The following is a 14415-nucleotide window of genomic DNA, read 5'->3' as shown; positions in this document are numbered from 1 at the left end:
TAGGCCATGGACAACTCAATAATTGCCCATCACAGGCAGCACCTGGACAGCAGACTGAGTAGCAAGCACATTGGGGATCACCTGATCATAGTCTTCCCCACTGTTGTGAAATGTAGTTATAATAATGATTTCTAAAATGGAATCTCTTTTAAATTAGCATATGCAAATGTTATGCAAATCAGCATGCTTCTTGGCAATGCATTTCATCTTTTTGGTGACTTATACGTGGCCAGCCTATGTACAATGCCTTCGAGTTCCACAATGGAAGATACAAGTGGGATACAAGCATAATAAAAAAATTATAAATAATCAAACAATGATCCCAAGGAATATTTGTAATTCTACCCGTTTCTATCGACTATCCCAAATTACGGCATTCTGCTAATGAATTAGGACATGATGCAGAGAGGGTTGTCCACATTCACTGGTCTCTCTGTATTTTCAGGCATTTACCAGATCGTTAATGTTCTTTTAGGGTTGTTTCCCACATCCCTGCCTTAAATGAACCCTCACTTGACCTCCTAGCCACTCAGCATAAGGAGAAAGCCTTGCCTGGGGACTGGAATTCAGCCTGTCATGCAAGCGGGGTGCCCCCTGATAGGTCAGGTTTGTGGTTTGGGAGTGCTCCTTGACCCTACACTGTACAGGTGGTGGCGGCGGCAAGGACTGCATTTGCACAACGTTTAATGTGTCAGCTGCAAAAATTCTTGAATTAGTCTGACCTGGCAAGTTACCCAAGCCTTGGTTACATTTCTTTTCTTTTCTTTCTTTTATTTATTAAATTTATATACCACCTTTCTTCCATCATGGAACTCAAGGTGGCTACATGTGGTTCCCAGGTGGTCTCCCCTACAAGCACTGACCAGACCCAAACCTGCATAGCTTCAGCAAGGTGGCTGCCTCATGTGCCTTAAGACTATGCCCTGGGAACCTAACATTGCAGTTAGACTATTGCAGTGCTCTACTGTTCTACATAGAGCTACCCCTAAAGATCATCCAGAAGCTTCAACTGGTACCAAATGAGGCAGCTCAGCTGCTAACTGGTGCACGACATCATGGTCATATCATGCTTGTATTGAAATATCTGCACTGGTTGCCAGTTGTTTTCCAGGTTCAATTCAACATGTTGGTCTGAAGCAGCTTAAAGCTTTAAATGCTTAGGATCTGGTTGAGGGAACATCTGCCTCATCCTGAAGCTATCCGCTTATTAAGATCTGCAGGAGAGGCCCTTCTGAAGATACTCTCCTCGCAAAGGCCCTTTTGTCAGACATGCATGAAAGGGCTTTCTCCTGCATCGCTCCCAAATTGCAGAATGAACACTCTCCATTCAGAGCTAAGATTGGTCCCCATTCTTTCAGCTTCTCAGAAAAGACACATCTCTTTAATATGGCCTTTTAAATAATTGTGAGCAGTGGTTTCAAATGCTGTTTTAATATGGTTTTATTGTTTTATGTATTATTAATTTTATTTGAATTGTTGTACACTGCATTGGTGAGATTTATGGAAAGGAGGTATATAAATATTAATAATGATCATCATAATCTTTGCATAACAATAACCTTCAAGCCAATCTAGACACAGCAGGTGCCTGGCCTGGCCTGGCCTGGGAAACCCATAGGGCAAGGCAAAATTCTTGCCAGAACAGCCTGGCTGTATGGGCCAGCCAAGATGACAGCAATCAATGCAGCAGGACCAGGTAGCCAGTTTGGCTGGACAGGGGCTGCGGGCCTTGGAACACTCCAAGGCTGGCCACTTGCTTCAATAACGGCCAGAGCAGCCTTCCCCAACCTGATGCTCTCCAGATGTTTTGAATGACAGCTCCCAGCATTCCTGACTATTGGCATATTGGCTGAGGCTGATGGGAGCTGAAGTACAAAACATCTGGAAGGCTGTCTTATATACTAGTGCTGATCCTGAGACCAGGCCAGGCTCAGTCTTCCATGGATAAGGAGTGTCTCCTTAAAGGGTTCACACTTCTTCTTGGAGTCTTGCAGTATTTCTACGGTGCTTGGAGACTTCTTGGCAGCCATGCTGGTGAGGGAGCCTGGGTGACTGTTGTCAGGGCTGGGCTGCTGCCTCTTGAGTTTGAGTCTGGCGGTGCAGTCCTTGCCCCACTCTCTGTTCTTTCCCAGAGTGGGCTGTTGGTTCAACTGGGCTATGTATGTCCTCTGCAGCTGCTACTGCCTCCTCCTCCTCCTCCTCATTGGTACTTGGGCTGGTGGTAGAATCCAGACATGATATCTCCTCCTCTGCTGGGTCCATGTCTGACTCCCTCACCCCAACATGTTGAGTTTTCACTTTTTCTGCATAACATATACAACATGAACTGATTCTGTGCCCTCAATTGTGAGTTTCTCTCTCTGCTTCACTTCAATAGTGGAAGCTCACTATGTGTTGACAATGATACTTCCACATCACATCTTAACATGAGAAGAGCCCTGCTGGATCCGATCAAAGGTCCATCTAGTTCACCATTCTGTTCACACAGTGGCCAATCAGCTGGCCACGGGAAACCCACAAGCAGGACATGAGTGCCACAGCACCCTCCTGCCCATGTTCCCCAGCAACTGGTATACAAAAGGGGTTGGACTCGATGGCCTTATAGGCCCCTTCCAACCCTACTATTCTATGATTCTATGATATTACCTCTGATATGTTGTACACATTACATTTCCTCTGTTCATCTTGGAGAGCCCCATGGCAGAAACAGTCATAAGGGATTTTTAGGTCAACTCTATAAGGCACAAGCATGTCCTGCCATTAAGTGCACCCAGTTCCCTGTAACGGCTGACCCCACACCAATGCTAGAATATGTACCATCCCAGAGAACACCCTATAAGCTGCCTGGATCAAAGGCTGCTTGCTGAAAGCCAGATGGAAGCTACTCTCAAGTCTTTGGAGGGCCTTAGGGACGCTGAAGTAAATAATACTTCCCAACAGGGATAGCTGGAAGCTACAGCTACAGATCAAAACCTTCCATGGAACAGGGCACGGCTCAAGAAGCCCATGTCCACTCTCCTCACCTGCAGGAAAGAGACTTTTTTTTCTTGTGCCACTCTGTTCCTTTGCAATAAAGGTACATGCAGTTCATAATTTTAGGACTGCTCCCTGCTTCAGTGGAAAGGGAAAACAACTTCCCACAAACATACCACAAACAGCTATACTTGTGTACCTCAGCTGCTGTTAGAGGTGAGAAAAGTGGTGTCTTGGCCTTCTCCCTCTTTTCAAAGGGCAAAATACATCCTGTTTCTTCACTTTGGCTTTCAAAACCTTTAAAGCACTTTGGATGCTCCCCACTGCATTGTCTCTGGACTTCCACATCCTTGTTAACATGAGGCAACCAAAATTATTATTTCTGCTTTTTACCCAAACAGCCACTGGAGATGGCTCAGAGATCTTTGTGCAAACCAAATCCCCCCAACCCCACAATTCAATATATTCCTACCCCCTGACCTACCCAGAGAGGGAGAGACCAGAATCATAGAATAGTAGGGCTGGAAGGGGCCTACAAGGCCATCGAGTCCAACCCCCTGCTCAGTGCAGGAATCCAAGTCAGAGCATCCCTGGCCGATGGCTGTCCAGCCTCGTCTTGAATGCCTCCAGTGTGGGAGAGCCCACCACCTCCCTAGGCAATTGGTTCCATTGTCATATTGCTCTAATAGTCAGGACGTTTTTCCTGATGTTCAGCCGGAATCTGGCTTCCTGTAACTTGAGCCCATTATTCCATGTCCTGCACTCTGGGATGATGGAGAAGAGATCCTGGCCTTCCTCTCTGGGACAGCCTTTCAAGTACTTGAAGAGTGCTATCATATCTCCCCTCAGTCTTCTCTTCTCAAGGCTAAACATGCCCAGTTCTTTCAGTCTCTCTTCATAGGGCTTTGTTTCCAGTCCCCTGATCATCTTTGTTGCCCTCCTCTGAACCCTCTCCAGTTTGTCTGCATCCTTCTTAAAGTGTGCAGTTTGTCTGCATCCTTCTTAAAGTGTGGAGCACTGGACACAGTACACCAGACGAGGCCTAACCAGTGCTGGGCAGAGGGGAACTAGTACTTCCCGGGATGTGGAAGCTATGCTTCTATGAATGCAGCCCAAAAGAGCATTGGCCTTTTTTGCAGCCATTGTTGGCTCATCTTCAGCTTGTGATCGACAACAATTCCAAGATCCCTCTTGCTTGGTAGTGTTGTTGAGCCACGTATCCCCCATCTTGTAACTGTGCATTTGGTTTCTTTTTCCTAGGTGCAGAACTTGGCATTTATCCCTATTAAATGTCATTCTGTTGTTTTCTGCCCAGCGCTCCAGTCTATCAAGATCACTTTGAATTTTGTTTCTGTCTTCCAAAGTATTAGCTATCCTGCCCAATTTTGTGTCATCTGCAAATTTGATCAGCATTCCCTGCACCTCCTCCTCAGTTTTAAACAGGATCAGAATCAGTTTTAAACAGGAAGTTCAGATTAGTGTCCTGAGCTCAACTTACCCAGTCCCCTGTGAGGATTGTTATAAACCTGCTCACCTGAGGGAGAGTGGATGCTCCCTTTCACAGGATCTCATGGCATCTGATGAAGAAGTACTCCTCAGGACCTTGGCTTAGAGGTAAGGGGCTACCAGCAGCCCTAGACTCTCTCCCCGCTAAGATAGAGGGCACTGTTTGGTGGGAAATGTCTCAGAATGGCATGAGGTCTGTGACACCTCCACCCTGTCCCCGGGGCATGGGGCTTTTTTAAAATTCTCTATACCCACTCCACATAGATCAACAACATCCTTGAGCATCTAGACCTACTGGATTATATGTAAAACTTTCCATGGCACATGGTGAATACTTCTTTTATGAATGCACGCGCGCGCGCACACACTTGAATAGCAACATTTTTTATCATATCTATTAGCCACTTTGTTTTAAACAAACCCATCTGGAATGATCGAATTCTGAAAGTTACTAAGAGTATTGTGTAACTGAGTCTTTAAAGGGCAGAACATACCAGAGAACACAAAATTGTTAGCATAGTGTGCACTTAACAGCTCCGCATGAATGGCTAGAACATAAAGATAACTGGAGGAGGAGGCTATTAATGGCTACTAGTCCTGATGGCTACATGCTACCTCCAGTATGCCTCTGTACACCAGTTGCTGGGGAACATGGGTGGGAGGGTGCTGTTGCACTCATGTTGTACTTGTGGGTTTTCCATGGGCAGCTGGTTGGCCACACTGTGAGCAGAATGCTGGACTAGATGGACCTTGGGCTGATCCAGCATGGCTCTTCTTATGTTCTTATAACCACATATGTTGAACTTCAGATAATTATTTTTGGTATGCTACTGCGTAGCTGGATTTGGACACAGAAGCAGGGCAGGATCTACTCTAAGTCAACTGAGAAACTGGGAGGGCAGGAGTTCAGGAGGGCCTAGGGCAAAATATTTCACTAAGAAAATATAAAGAAATGTGCAGTTGCATCTTGATGCAAGACCCATACTTTATTTTCTTTTGTCACATTTATATCCTGTCTGTTTTTCCTCCAAGGAACCCAAGGCAGCATACATGATTGTTCTCCTCTCCATTTTATCCTCACAACAACCCTGTGAGTACTGAGGCTGAGAGTCAGTGACTGGCCCAAAGTCACCCAGGGAGCTTCATGGTCAAGTGGGGACTAGAGCCTGGGTCCCAGTCCAACACTCTAACCACTACACCACACTGGCTCTCAAATACTTATTGAAATGTCTCTTGCCAGAGACTTTTACTGAACAAGATTGCAGCTATCAACAGCCAGACAGGGAACAGTCTAGAAAAACAACTTCTCAAACTCAACTCAGGCCTCTGTGAGGACAAAGTTAAAAAGGATGTGCTGACATTTGAAGGGGGATGTCAACAAAGCCATGCCTGTGAAAATAACTGATGGAATCTGTGTATCTAGCCTCTGTGCTCTATGATAATTCTGTCATTTCAAGAGGAGTAATTCTGAATAATCTTTCCAAATCTCATCAACTATATAGATTTTGCAGAAAGGCAACTACATTCAATGGCAGGAGGGAACAATGAGAAATCACAATCCTCTAATTTTTCAGTACTTGAAGACCAGGAAAAAAACACACCTTAAAATCCAAAGATCACATGATTTCAGGATTGGGCCCAGGTTCCCCGGTTTAGTTTGACTCTGATTCAGATTTGGAGTTGTCGCGAAGACCCGTGGACTCGCTAGGTATGTTGTCTCCCGGGAGGACAGATTAGAGACGTGACTGAAAGGTTTCCTGCACTCATAAAGCCCACTGACAGGTATCCCTTTCTTCTCATCCATGTGGGAACAAATGATACCGCCAAGCGGAGATACGAAGAGATCACGTCAGACTTTGAAGCTTTGGGAAGAAAACTCAAGAACTTTGGGTCCCAGATCGTTTTCTCATCCATCCTTCCAGTAGTTAGAAGAGGGATAGAGAGGGAAAGAAAAATACTCTGGGTGAATGACGGCTACGAAGGTGGTGTCGACGAGAGATATTTGGATTCTGGGACCACGGGCTATACTTCCTGGAAGATGGGCTGTTGGCTAGGGACGGGTTGCACCTCACAAAGGATGGGAAAAATGTGTTTGGCCACAGCATGAAGAACTTCATCAGGAGGGCTTCAAACTGAATCCTACGGGGAAGGGAGATGTAATGTTGGGGGTAACAATGGACGTAGGCGCATGCACTGCAACGGAGAGAACAGCTCTGATAATGCCCAATAATAGTCTTCAGACACATGTAGGAAGAAAGCCGGACTATGAAGCACATGGTCTTCGATGTCTATATACTAATGCCCAGAGTATGGGAAACAAACAGAACGAACTTGAACTCTTAATACAGGAGGGAAATTATGACCTGATAGGTATAACTGAGACTTGGTGGGATGACCCTTATGACTGGAATACAGCAATTGAAGGATATAACTTGTTCAAAAAGAACAGGAGGAATAGAAAGGGAGGTGGGGTTGCACTGTATGTAAAAAATACATATCTCTGCACAGAAATACAGGAGGATGAGCTTGGTAGCCCCATCGAGAGCATCTGGGTTGAAATAAACGGAGCAAAGAATAAAAGGAACCTGGTGGTTGGAGTCTACTACCGGCCACCCAATCAAGGAGAAGACAAGGATGAAACTTTGGAAAAGCAAATAGCCAATGTTTTAAGGAAGCATGATGTAGTAGTAATGGGGGACTTCAATTTCCCCGATATTTGTTGGGAGACAAATTCTGCAAAACATGGCCCCTCCAGGAAATTCCTGACTTGTGTGGCGGATAACTTCCTCCTACAGAAAGTAGAGGAAGGAACTAGAGGATAGGCTATCCTTGACTTGATCCTAACCCACAGAGATGACTTCGTGGATCAAGTAGCAGTTACAGGAACTCTGGGGGAAAGCGACCATGTTGTACTTCAGTTCTTGGTTCTAAGGGAAGCAAAAGCCGAGTGTAGTCAAACGCATACCCTGGATTTTAGGAAAGCTGATTTTCATAAACTCAGAACAATGATCAGTAAGGTCCCATGGCAAGCGATGCTAACGAGAAAAGGAGTCCAAGATGGGTGGGAGCTTTTAAAAAAGGAAATTCTCCAGGCACAATCACAAACAATTCCAACAAGAAGAAAAGGTGGAAGACAACAGAAGAAGCCAGTGTGGCTTCACAAAAAGCTTAGGGATGACCTGAAAACAAAAAAGGACACATATAGGAAGTGGAAAGAAGGCCAAATAACAAAGGAAGAGTACAGGCAGATAGCACAGAATTGCAGGGATGGCATCAGGAAGGCTAAAGCTGAGAATGAGCTGAGGTTAGCAAGGGATGCTAAAAACAACAAAAAGGCTTTCTTCAGCTACGTGCATAGTAAAAGGCAGAGGAAAGAAATGGTTGTTCAGCTATTAAATAAGGATGGCAAAAGGATAACAGATGACAAAGAAAAGGCAGAGGTGCTCAATTCCTACTTTGGCTCAGTCTTCTCCCAAAAGAGGGCCTATGACCCCCCTGGCAAAGGCGAAGTACAGGCTGAAGGGGCAGGATTGCAGCTTGAGATTGATAGGCATATGGTCAAGGAACACCTCATTACTTTGAATGAGTTCAAATCTCCAGGGCCAGATGAACTGCATCCTAGAGTAATAAAGGAACTGGCAGAAGAACTCTCAGAACTGCTGTCTATTCTCTTTGAGAAATCATGGAGGACAGGGGAAGTGCCAGATGACTGGAGGAGGGCTAACGTTGTCCTTATCTTCAAAAAGGGTAAAAAGGAGGAACCTGGGAGCTACAGACCAGTCAGTCTGACATCAATCCCTGGGAAAATTCTGGAGCAGATGATAAAGGAATCCATCTGGAAGCACCTTGACAACAATGCCGTGATTACTCAAAGCCAACATGGATTTGTCAAAAACAAGTCCTGCCTGACAAATCTTATCTCATTTTTTGATCAAGTCACCTCCCTTGTTGATGGTGGGAATGCTGTGGACATCATATACCTCGACTTCAGCAAAGCTTTCGACAAAGTGCCCCAGGATATCCTGATGAGCAAACTAGCTCAAAGTGGGCTAGATGAAACAACGATCCGGTGGATCCACAGTTGGCTACAGAATCGGACTCAAAGAGTGCTTATCAATGGGACCTTCTCCAACTGGGGAGAGGTAACGAGTGGGGTACCACAGGGCTCAGTCTTGGGCTCGGTGCTCTTCAACATTTTATGAATGACTTGGAGGAGGAGGTGCAGGGAATGCTGATCAAATTTGCAGATGACACCAAATTGGGCGGGATAGCTAATACTTTGGAAGACAGAAACAAAATTCAAAGTGATCTGGATAGACTGGAGCGCTGGGCAGAAAACAACAGAATGACATTGAATAGGGATAAATGCCAAGTTCTGCACCTAGGAAAGAGAAACCAAATGCACAGTTACAAGATGGGGGATACGTGGCTCAACCACATTACAAGCGGGAAGGATCTTGGAATTGTTGTCGATCACAAGCTGAATATGAGCCAACAATGTGATGTGGCTGCAAAAAAGGCCAATGCTCTTTTGGGCTGCATTCATAGAAGCATAGCTTCCAAATCCCGGGAAGTACTAGTCCCCCTCTACTCAGTACTGGTTAGGCCTCATCTGGAGTACTATGTCCAGTTCTGGGCACCACACTTTAAGAAGGATGCAGACAAACTGGAGAGGGTTCAGAGGAGGGCAACAAAGATGATCAGGGGACTGGAAACAAAGCCCTATGAAGAGAGAGTGAAAGAACTGGGCATGTTTAGCCTTGAGAAGAGAAGACTGAGGGGAGATATGATTGCACTCTTCAAGTACTTGAAAGGTTGTCACAGAGAAGAAGGCCAGGATCTCTTCTCCATCATCCCAGAGTACAGGACACGGAATAATGGGCTCAAGTTACTGGAAGCCAGATTCCGGCTGAACATCAGGAAAAACTTCCTGACTGTCAGAGCAATACGACAATGGAACCAATTACCTGGGGAGGTGGTGGGCTCTCCCGCACTGGAGGCCTTCAAGACGAGGCTGGACAGCCATTTGTCAGGGATGCTCTGACTTGGATTCCTGCATTGAGCAGGGGGATGGACTCGATGGCCTTGTAGGCCCCTTCCAACCCTACTATTCTATGATTCTATAAGCTAGAAGAAGCCCAGCCAAGACAGGGAGCTGGGGAGGAAATTCCCCAAGACTCTCCAGGAGTCAGCAAAGAACCTTCCCAGGGGCCTTCAGAGATTGCTGATTGGGTTTGTTGATTACTGTCAGAAAAACCTTCTAACAAGTATCTGAACTCTAAAGGTGTTTTTTCCCCCAAAAAGGAAGGTTAGGTACTCCTGGACTCTAAATAATAACAGATTTGAGCAAGTAGATTTGTATAAATATCTAGGTATCTGGTTTCATGAAACTGTAAATTGGAGGGTGCAGGGGAAATCTGTTAAGGCCAAAACCAAACAAAAATGTGAATGCTATAGCCTACTTTTTCTTTACTAAAGGTGGAAAACGCATTCCATCAGCCATCCGTGTTTAGAAAGCTAAAATTGTCTCTCAGACACTCTTTGGGGCACCAATGTGGTTTCCGACCGCTAAATGCTTTTTAGAAGGCGTACAATCCTATTTTCTCAGATCTACATTTGGTGCCTCCAGGTATATTGTGGGTGCTGTTCTTACTTTGGAGGTTGGCCTTAATTCTTTGAAGTGTTTGGCGTGGACATATTCCATTCATTTCTGGCTCCGTTGCTGCCTTGTGCTTCCCCCCACTTCCTTTGCATCTTTGGCAGTAACTGATTCCTGTACATCACTCTGGAGAAAGGAAGTGGTGCAGAAAGTTAATTCAATAGGGCTCCCCCCTTCCTATTTACTATCTTTGAACTGGGATAGTGCAAATTTTCTAATTAAACAGAGGTCATGAGATTCGGACCTCCAAGAACTCTTATTGTGCAGCACAGGGCCCATGTACCCCCAGATGTTGCGGTGTGCCAGGCTCCTTCTCCAAAGACGGAATGGCTTATTTAAACTGGCTATCAATTCCTAAATACAGGAAAGCATTCTCATTGGCCCAGCTTAATCTTTTGCCCCCTAAACTCTTAGATGGAAGATATTCCAAAATACTGGTAAATGAGAGATGTTGATGCAGCAGGGCTCTTGCAAGCGCCTGGCCCAGCAGCTATAGCCACTGACACAGACAAGGAGGGTGCCAATAGTACCAAAGCTTCCTACAACAGACAGAGTAAGGAGAAGCATTTCTACTGGCAAAGCTTACAAAATGCCAACTTCCTTCGAGCCAAACCCTTGTTCCGCAAATAGGAAAGCTACATTTCATGACAAGCAGAAATGCATTCTTCAAGACACAAATGTTCTTTGGCAAAGCCACCAAAGTCAACCAATTGCAGAGTCACCTGGGCCCATGTCAGCCACTGACTCAGGATGGTACCTGCATCCGTCCCTGTCCCCCTGCAATATTTGGTTATGTTAGGATGACGTTGTAGGGAAGACCGTGTAGGATCCCTGGGATGCTTGCAGGCAGCAAGGGCCATGGGCCAGCTCTTTCCTTAGCCCAGCTATAGGCTTTGAATCTGATCTGCCGGGAGGAACACACAGAAAGCCCTGCCCTCCCCAGACTCCTTCCAGCCTTGGAGAAAACAGTAAGCCATGGACACGTACTGTGGAAATCCATAGGCAGGGCAATTTAGCCTTACCTCGTAATGGAATTTCAGAAAGCGTCTCTTGGGACATGGTTGTTGCAACAGAGAAAGCCGACAGTCTGCCCCTCCACCTGCCCTTGGTTCTTGCAGAAATATACTGAGACTAACCGCAGTGGACACGGTTCACTTTTAAGAACTTCGCCCCCGAAACCATAGGCTTCTGATTGGCTGGGCCTACAAACGTGGGTCTTGTCTCGGTTTAAGAAAGTGTCAGTTTTACTGCTGTCAGAAAGCTTTATTTTTGTACATATAAGGAAGTAGGTTGTCGATATGATCTGAAAGCGCTTCCTGTTTTGTATGTATATGAATAACGATGATGCCACATTAAGCTAAACGCTCAACTAAGACCATTTCCCCGTTCCCAAGGCACAAACTACACAGCTCAGCTGCTTCCTTTCCTCTCCTCTCCAAGGAAGGAATGGGGTGTTCTATGGGGAGCCCAAGTTCATCAAGCCTTTGCTCTGCTAGGTCTGTGTCTTGCTGCCATACTCAAAGCAGTTCAGAAGTTAAAAGACTTTAGAATACCCCCCCCCCCCCCGTTTTGTGCTTCCCTGCATAACCCTGAAGATGCTGCATGACTCTTTGCTTTGGAATAGGGAAAAAAGCCACCTTCATTTTTTCCTGGAACTGGGCATTTAGCGGCGAATCCTTGCCGGTTTGCACGCTGCCTTGTTCAGCTTAACTTTCAACAACCCCAACGGGAGCCTGTTGTCTCCGGACGCTATTCCACATTTCTTTTCATGCAGATCTGCATGTTTGTTAATATTTGGCTTCCATTTCAAAAGAACAAAATTCCATTTTGAGAAGTGGCAAACCCAGTCCATCTTACTGGTTATGCGAATGGATCATCCATCACTCCATAGCCCAACACAAACTAGCATCAGCATCTCTTCCCCTTTCAATTCTGGCTAGTTAATGACTACCTAGTCAAATATCCTGAAATCGTGTAAAGGAACTGCCCAATTCCTAGTCAGACATAACATGGGGAGCTGTACATTAGCATTTCTGTCCTTTCTGTTATCTGCATGTATCACTCCACTGCAATCAACTCTATTGACTCTTCCCTCTTCGGGGACAGACAATTCTGTGTCAAACTCTGACTCATCCTCATCTGTCACCCTGTCCATCTTGTCTCCCAGTATTAATGTAGGTGACCAGACACTGATGTCTCCAATGGTGGACACAAGGCCAAACTTCTGAACAAATCCTCTGAACAGTTAAGACCTTATGATTGGGGCATCCTGTCCATAGCCTGTGTTTGATCCTGTATACATAATGACTTTTTCATTCAGTAAGTCCTACCCCACCCCTGCTTCCTGCCCTCTTCCTAAACAACCTGGGACCAGGATATAGAATCATAGAATCATAGAATAGTAGGGTTGGAAGGGGCCTACAAGGCCATCGAGTCCAACCCCCTGCTCAATGCAGGAATCCAAGTCAGAGCATCCCTGACAAATGGCTGTCCAGCCTCGTCTTGAAGGCCTCCAGTGTGGGAGAGCCCACCACCTCCCCAGGTAATTGGTTCCATTGCCGTATTGCTCTGACTAGGCTAAACATGCCCAGTTCTTTCAGTCTCTCTTCATAGGGCTTTGTTTCCAGTCCCCTGATCATCTTTGTTGCCCTCCTTTGAACCCTCTCCAGCTTGTCTGCATCCTTCTTAAAGTGTGGTGCCCAGAACTGGACACAGTACTCCAGATGAGGCCTAACCAGTGCTGAGTAGAGGGGAACTAGTACTTCCCGGGATTTGGAAGCGATGCTTCTATGAATGCAGCCCAAAATAGCATTTGCCTTTTTTGCAGCCACATCACATTGTTGGCTCATATTCAGCTTGTGATCGACGACAATTCCAAGATCCTTCTCGCTCGTAGTGTGGTTGAGCCACGTATCCCCCATCTTGTAACTGTGCATTTGGTTTCTTTTTCCTAGGTGCAGAACTTGGCATTTGTCCCTATTAAATGCCATTCTGTTGTTTTCTGCCCAGCACTCCAGTCTATCCAGATCACTTTGAATTTTGTTTCTGTCTTCCAAAGTATTAGCTATCCCTCCCAATTTTGTGTCATCTGCAAATTTGATCAGCATTCCCTGCACCTCCTCCTCCAAGTCATTAATAAAAATATTGAAGAGCACTGGGCCCAGGACTGAGCCCTGCGGTACCCCACTCGTTACCTCTCCCCAGCTTGAGAAGGTCCCATTGATAAGCACTCTTTGAGTCCGATTCTGTAGCCAACTGTGGATCCACATGATCGTTGTTTCATCTAGCCCACTTCGAGCTAGTTTGCTCATCAGGATATCATGGGGCACTTTGTCGAAAGCTTTGCTGAAGTCGAGGTATATGATGTCTACAGCATTCCCACGGTCTACAAGGGAGGTGACTTGATCAAAGGAGATCATATGTAGGAGAACACCTCCCCAGCCAACCTTTAAGATCATCACAGGAGGCCTTGCTGGTCATTCCGAAACCAGCAGAATGCCACCACATAATGCCTTGAGAACAGGCCTTCTCAGTAGCAGTTCCGACCCTCTGGAACGCCTTCTCCCGTGCCATTTGAGAGGCAGGAAATGTGGCATCTTTCAAACGCCTCCTGAGAATGCACCTGTTCACCCAGTCTTTCCCTGGCGTGTAATTAATTGTAATTAATCATGCCGCTCTATCTTCCTGCTCCTTCTATTGCTCTGTACCATCACTGTGATTAGAACTGTTTTAATAATGTTTTTAAAATGTGATTTTAATATTCATAAGTGAACCACTCAGAGAATTTATTATAAAGTGGTGCAAAGTATCACATATAAATAAATGTCAAAACATTCATCTGTACTACCACTGTGTAAGAGACTAGAGAATCATAGTATAGTAGGGTTGGAAGGGGCCTACAAGGCCATCGAGTCCAACCCCCTGCTCAATGCAGAAATCCAAGTCAGAGCATCCCTGGCCGATGGCTGTCCAGCCTCGTCTTGAATGCCTCCAGTGTGGGAGAGCCCACCACCTCCCTAGGTAAAGGGTTCCACTGTCGTATTGCTCTAAAAGTCAGGATGTTTTTCCTGATGTTCAGCCGGAATCTGGCTTACTGTCACTTGAGCCCATTATTCCATGTCCTGCACTCTGGGATGATCAAGAAGAGATCCTGGCCTTCCTCTCTCGGACAACCTTTCAAGTACTTGAAGAGCGCTATCATATCTCCCCTCAGTCTTCTCTTCTCAAGGCTAAACACGCCCAGTTCTTTCAGTCTCTCCTCATAGAGCTTTGTTTCC

At 45.8% G+C, this 14415-nt stretch overlaps 1 protein-coding gene across 3 annotated transcripts in view; it reads right to left on the bottom strand.

The window, feature by feature from the left end:
* Positions 1-14415, bottom strand: part of ASXL2 (ASXL transcriptional regulator 2) — a 136270-nt gene that overhangs the window by 39445 nt on the left and 82410 nt on the right. Inside the window, exon 1 of one of the 3 annotated variants that reach the window (XM_084829559.1) lies at positions 11161-12511. The exons of the other annotated variants lie outside the window; for them this stretch is intronic. Coding sequence (XP_084685685.1) covers positions 11161-11197 — 37 coding nt within the window. The 5' untranslated portion in view covers positions 11198-12511. Of the gene's footprint in view, positions 1-11160; positions 12512-14415 lie in introns of those variants that run through there. 3 annotated transcript variants of the gene reach the window in all.

The sequence above is a fragment of the Heloderma suspectum genome, chromosome 1, assembly GCF_057233095.1.
Source record: "Heloderma suspectum isolate Gila_16-S chromosome 1, 16-S_ref, whole genome shotgun sequence".
NCBI lineage: Eukaryota > Metazoa > Chordata > Lepidosauria > Squamata > Helodermatidae > Heloderma > Heloderma suspectum.
Note: the sequence above shows the minus strand (reverse complement) of the source record. Positions and strands in the feature narration are given on the sequence as shown.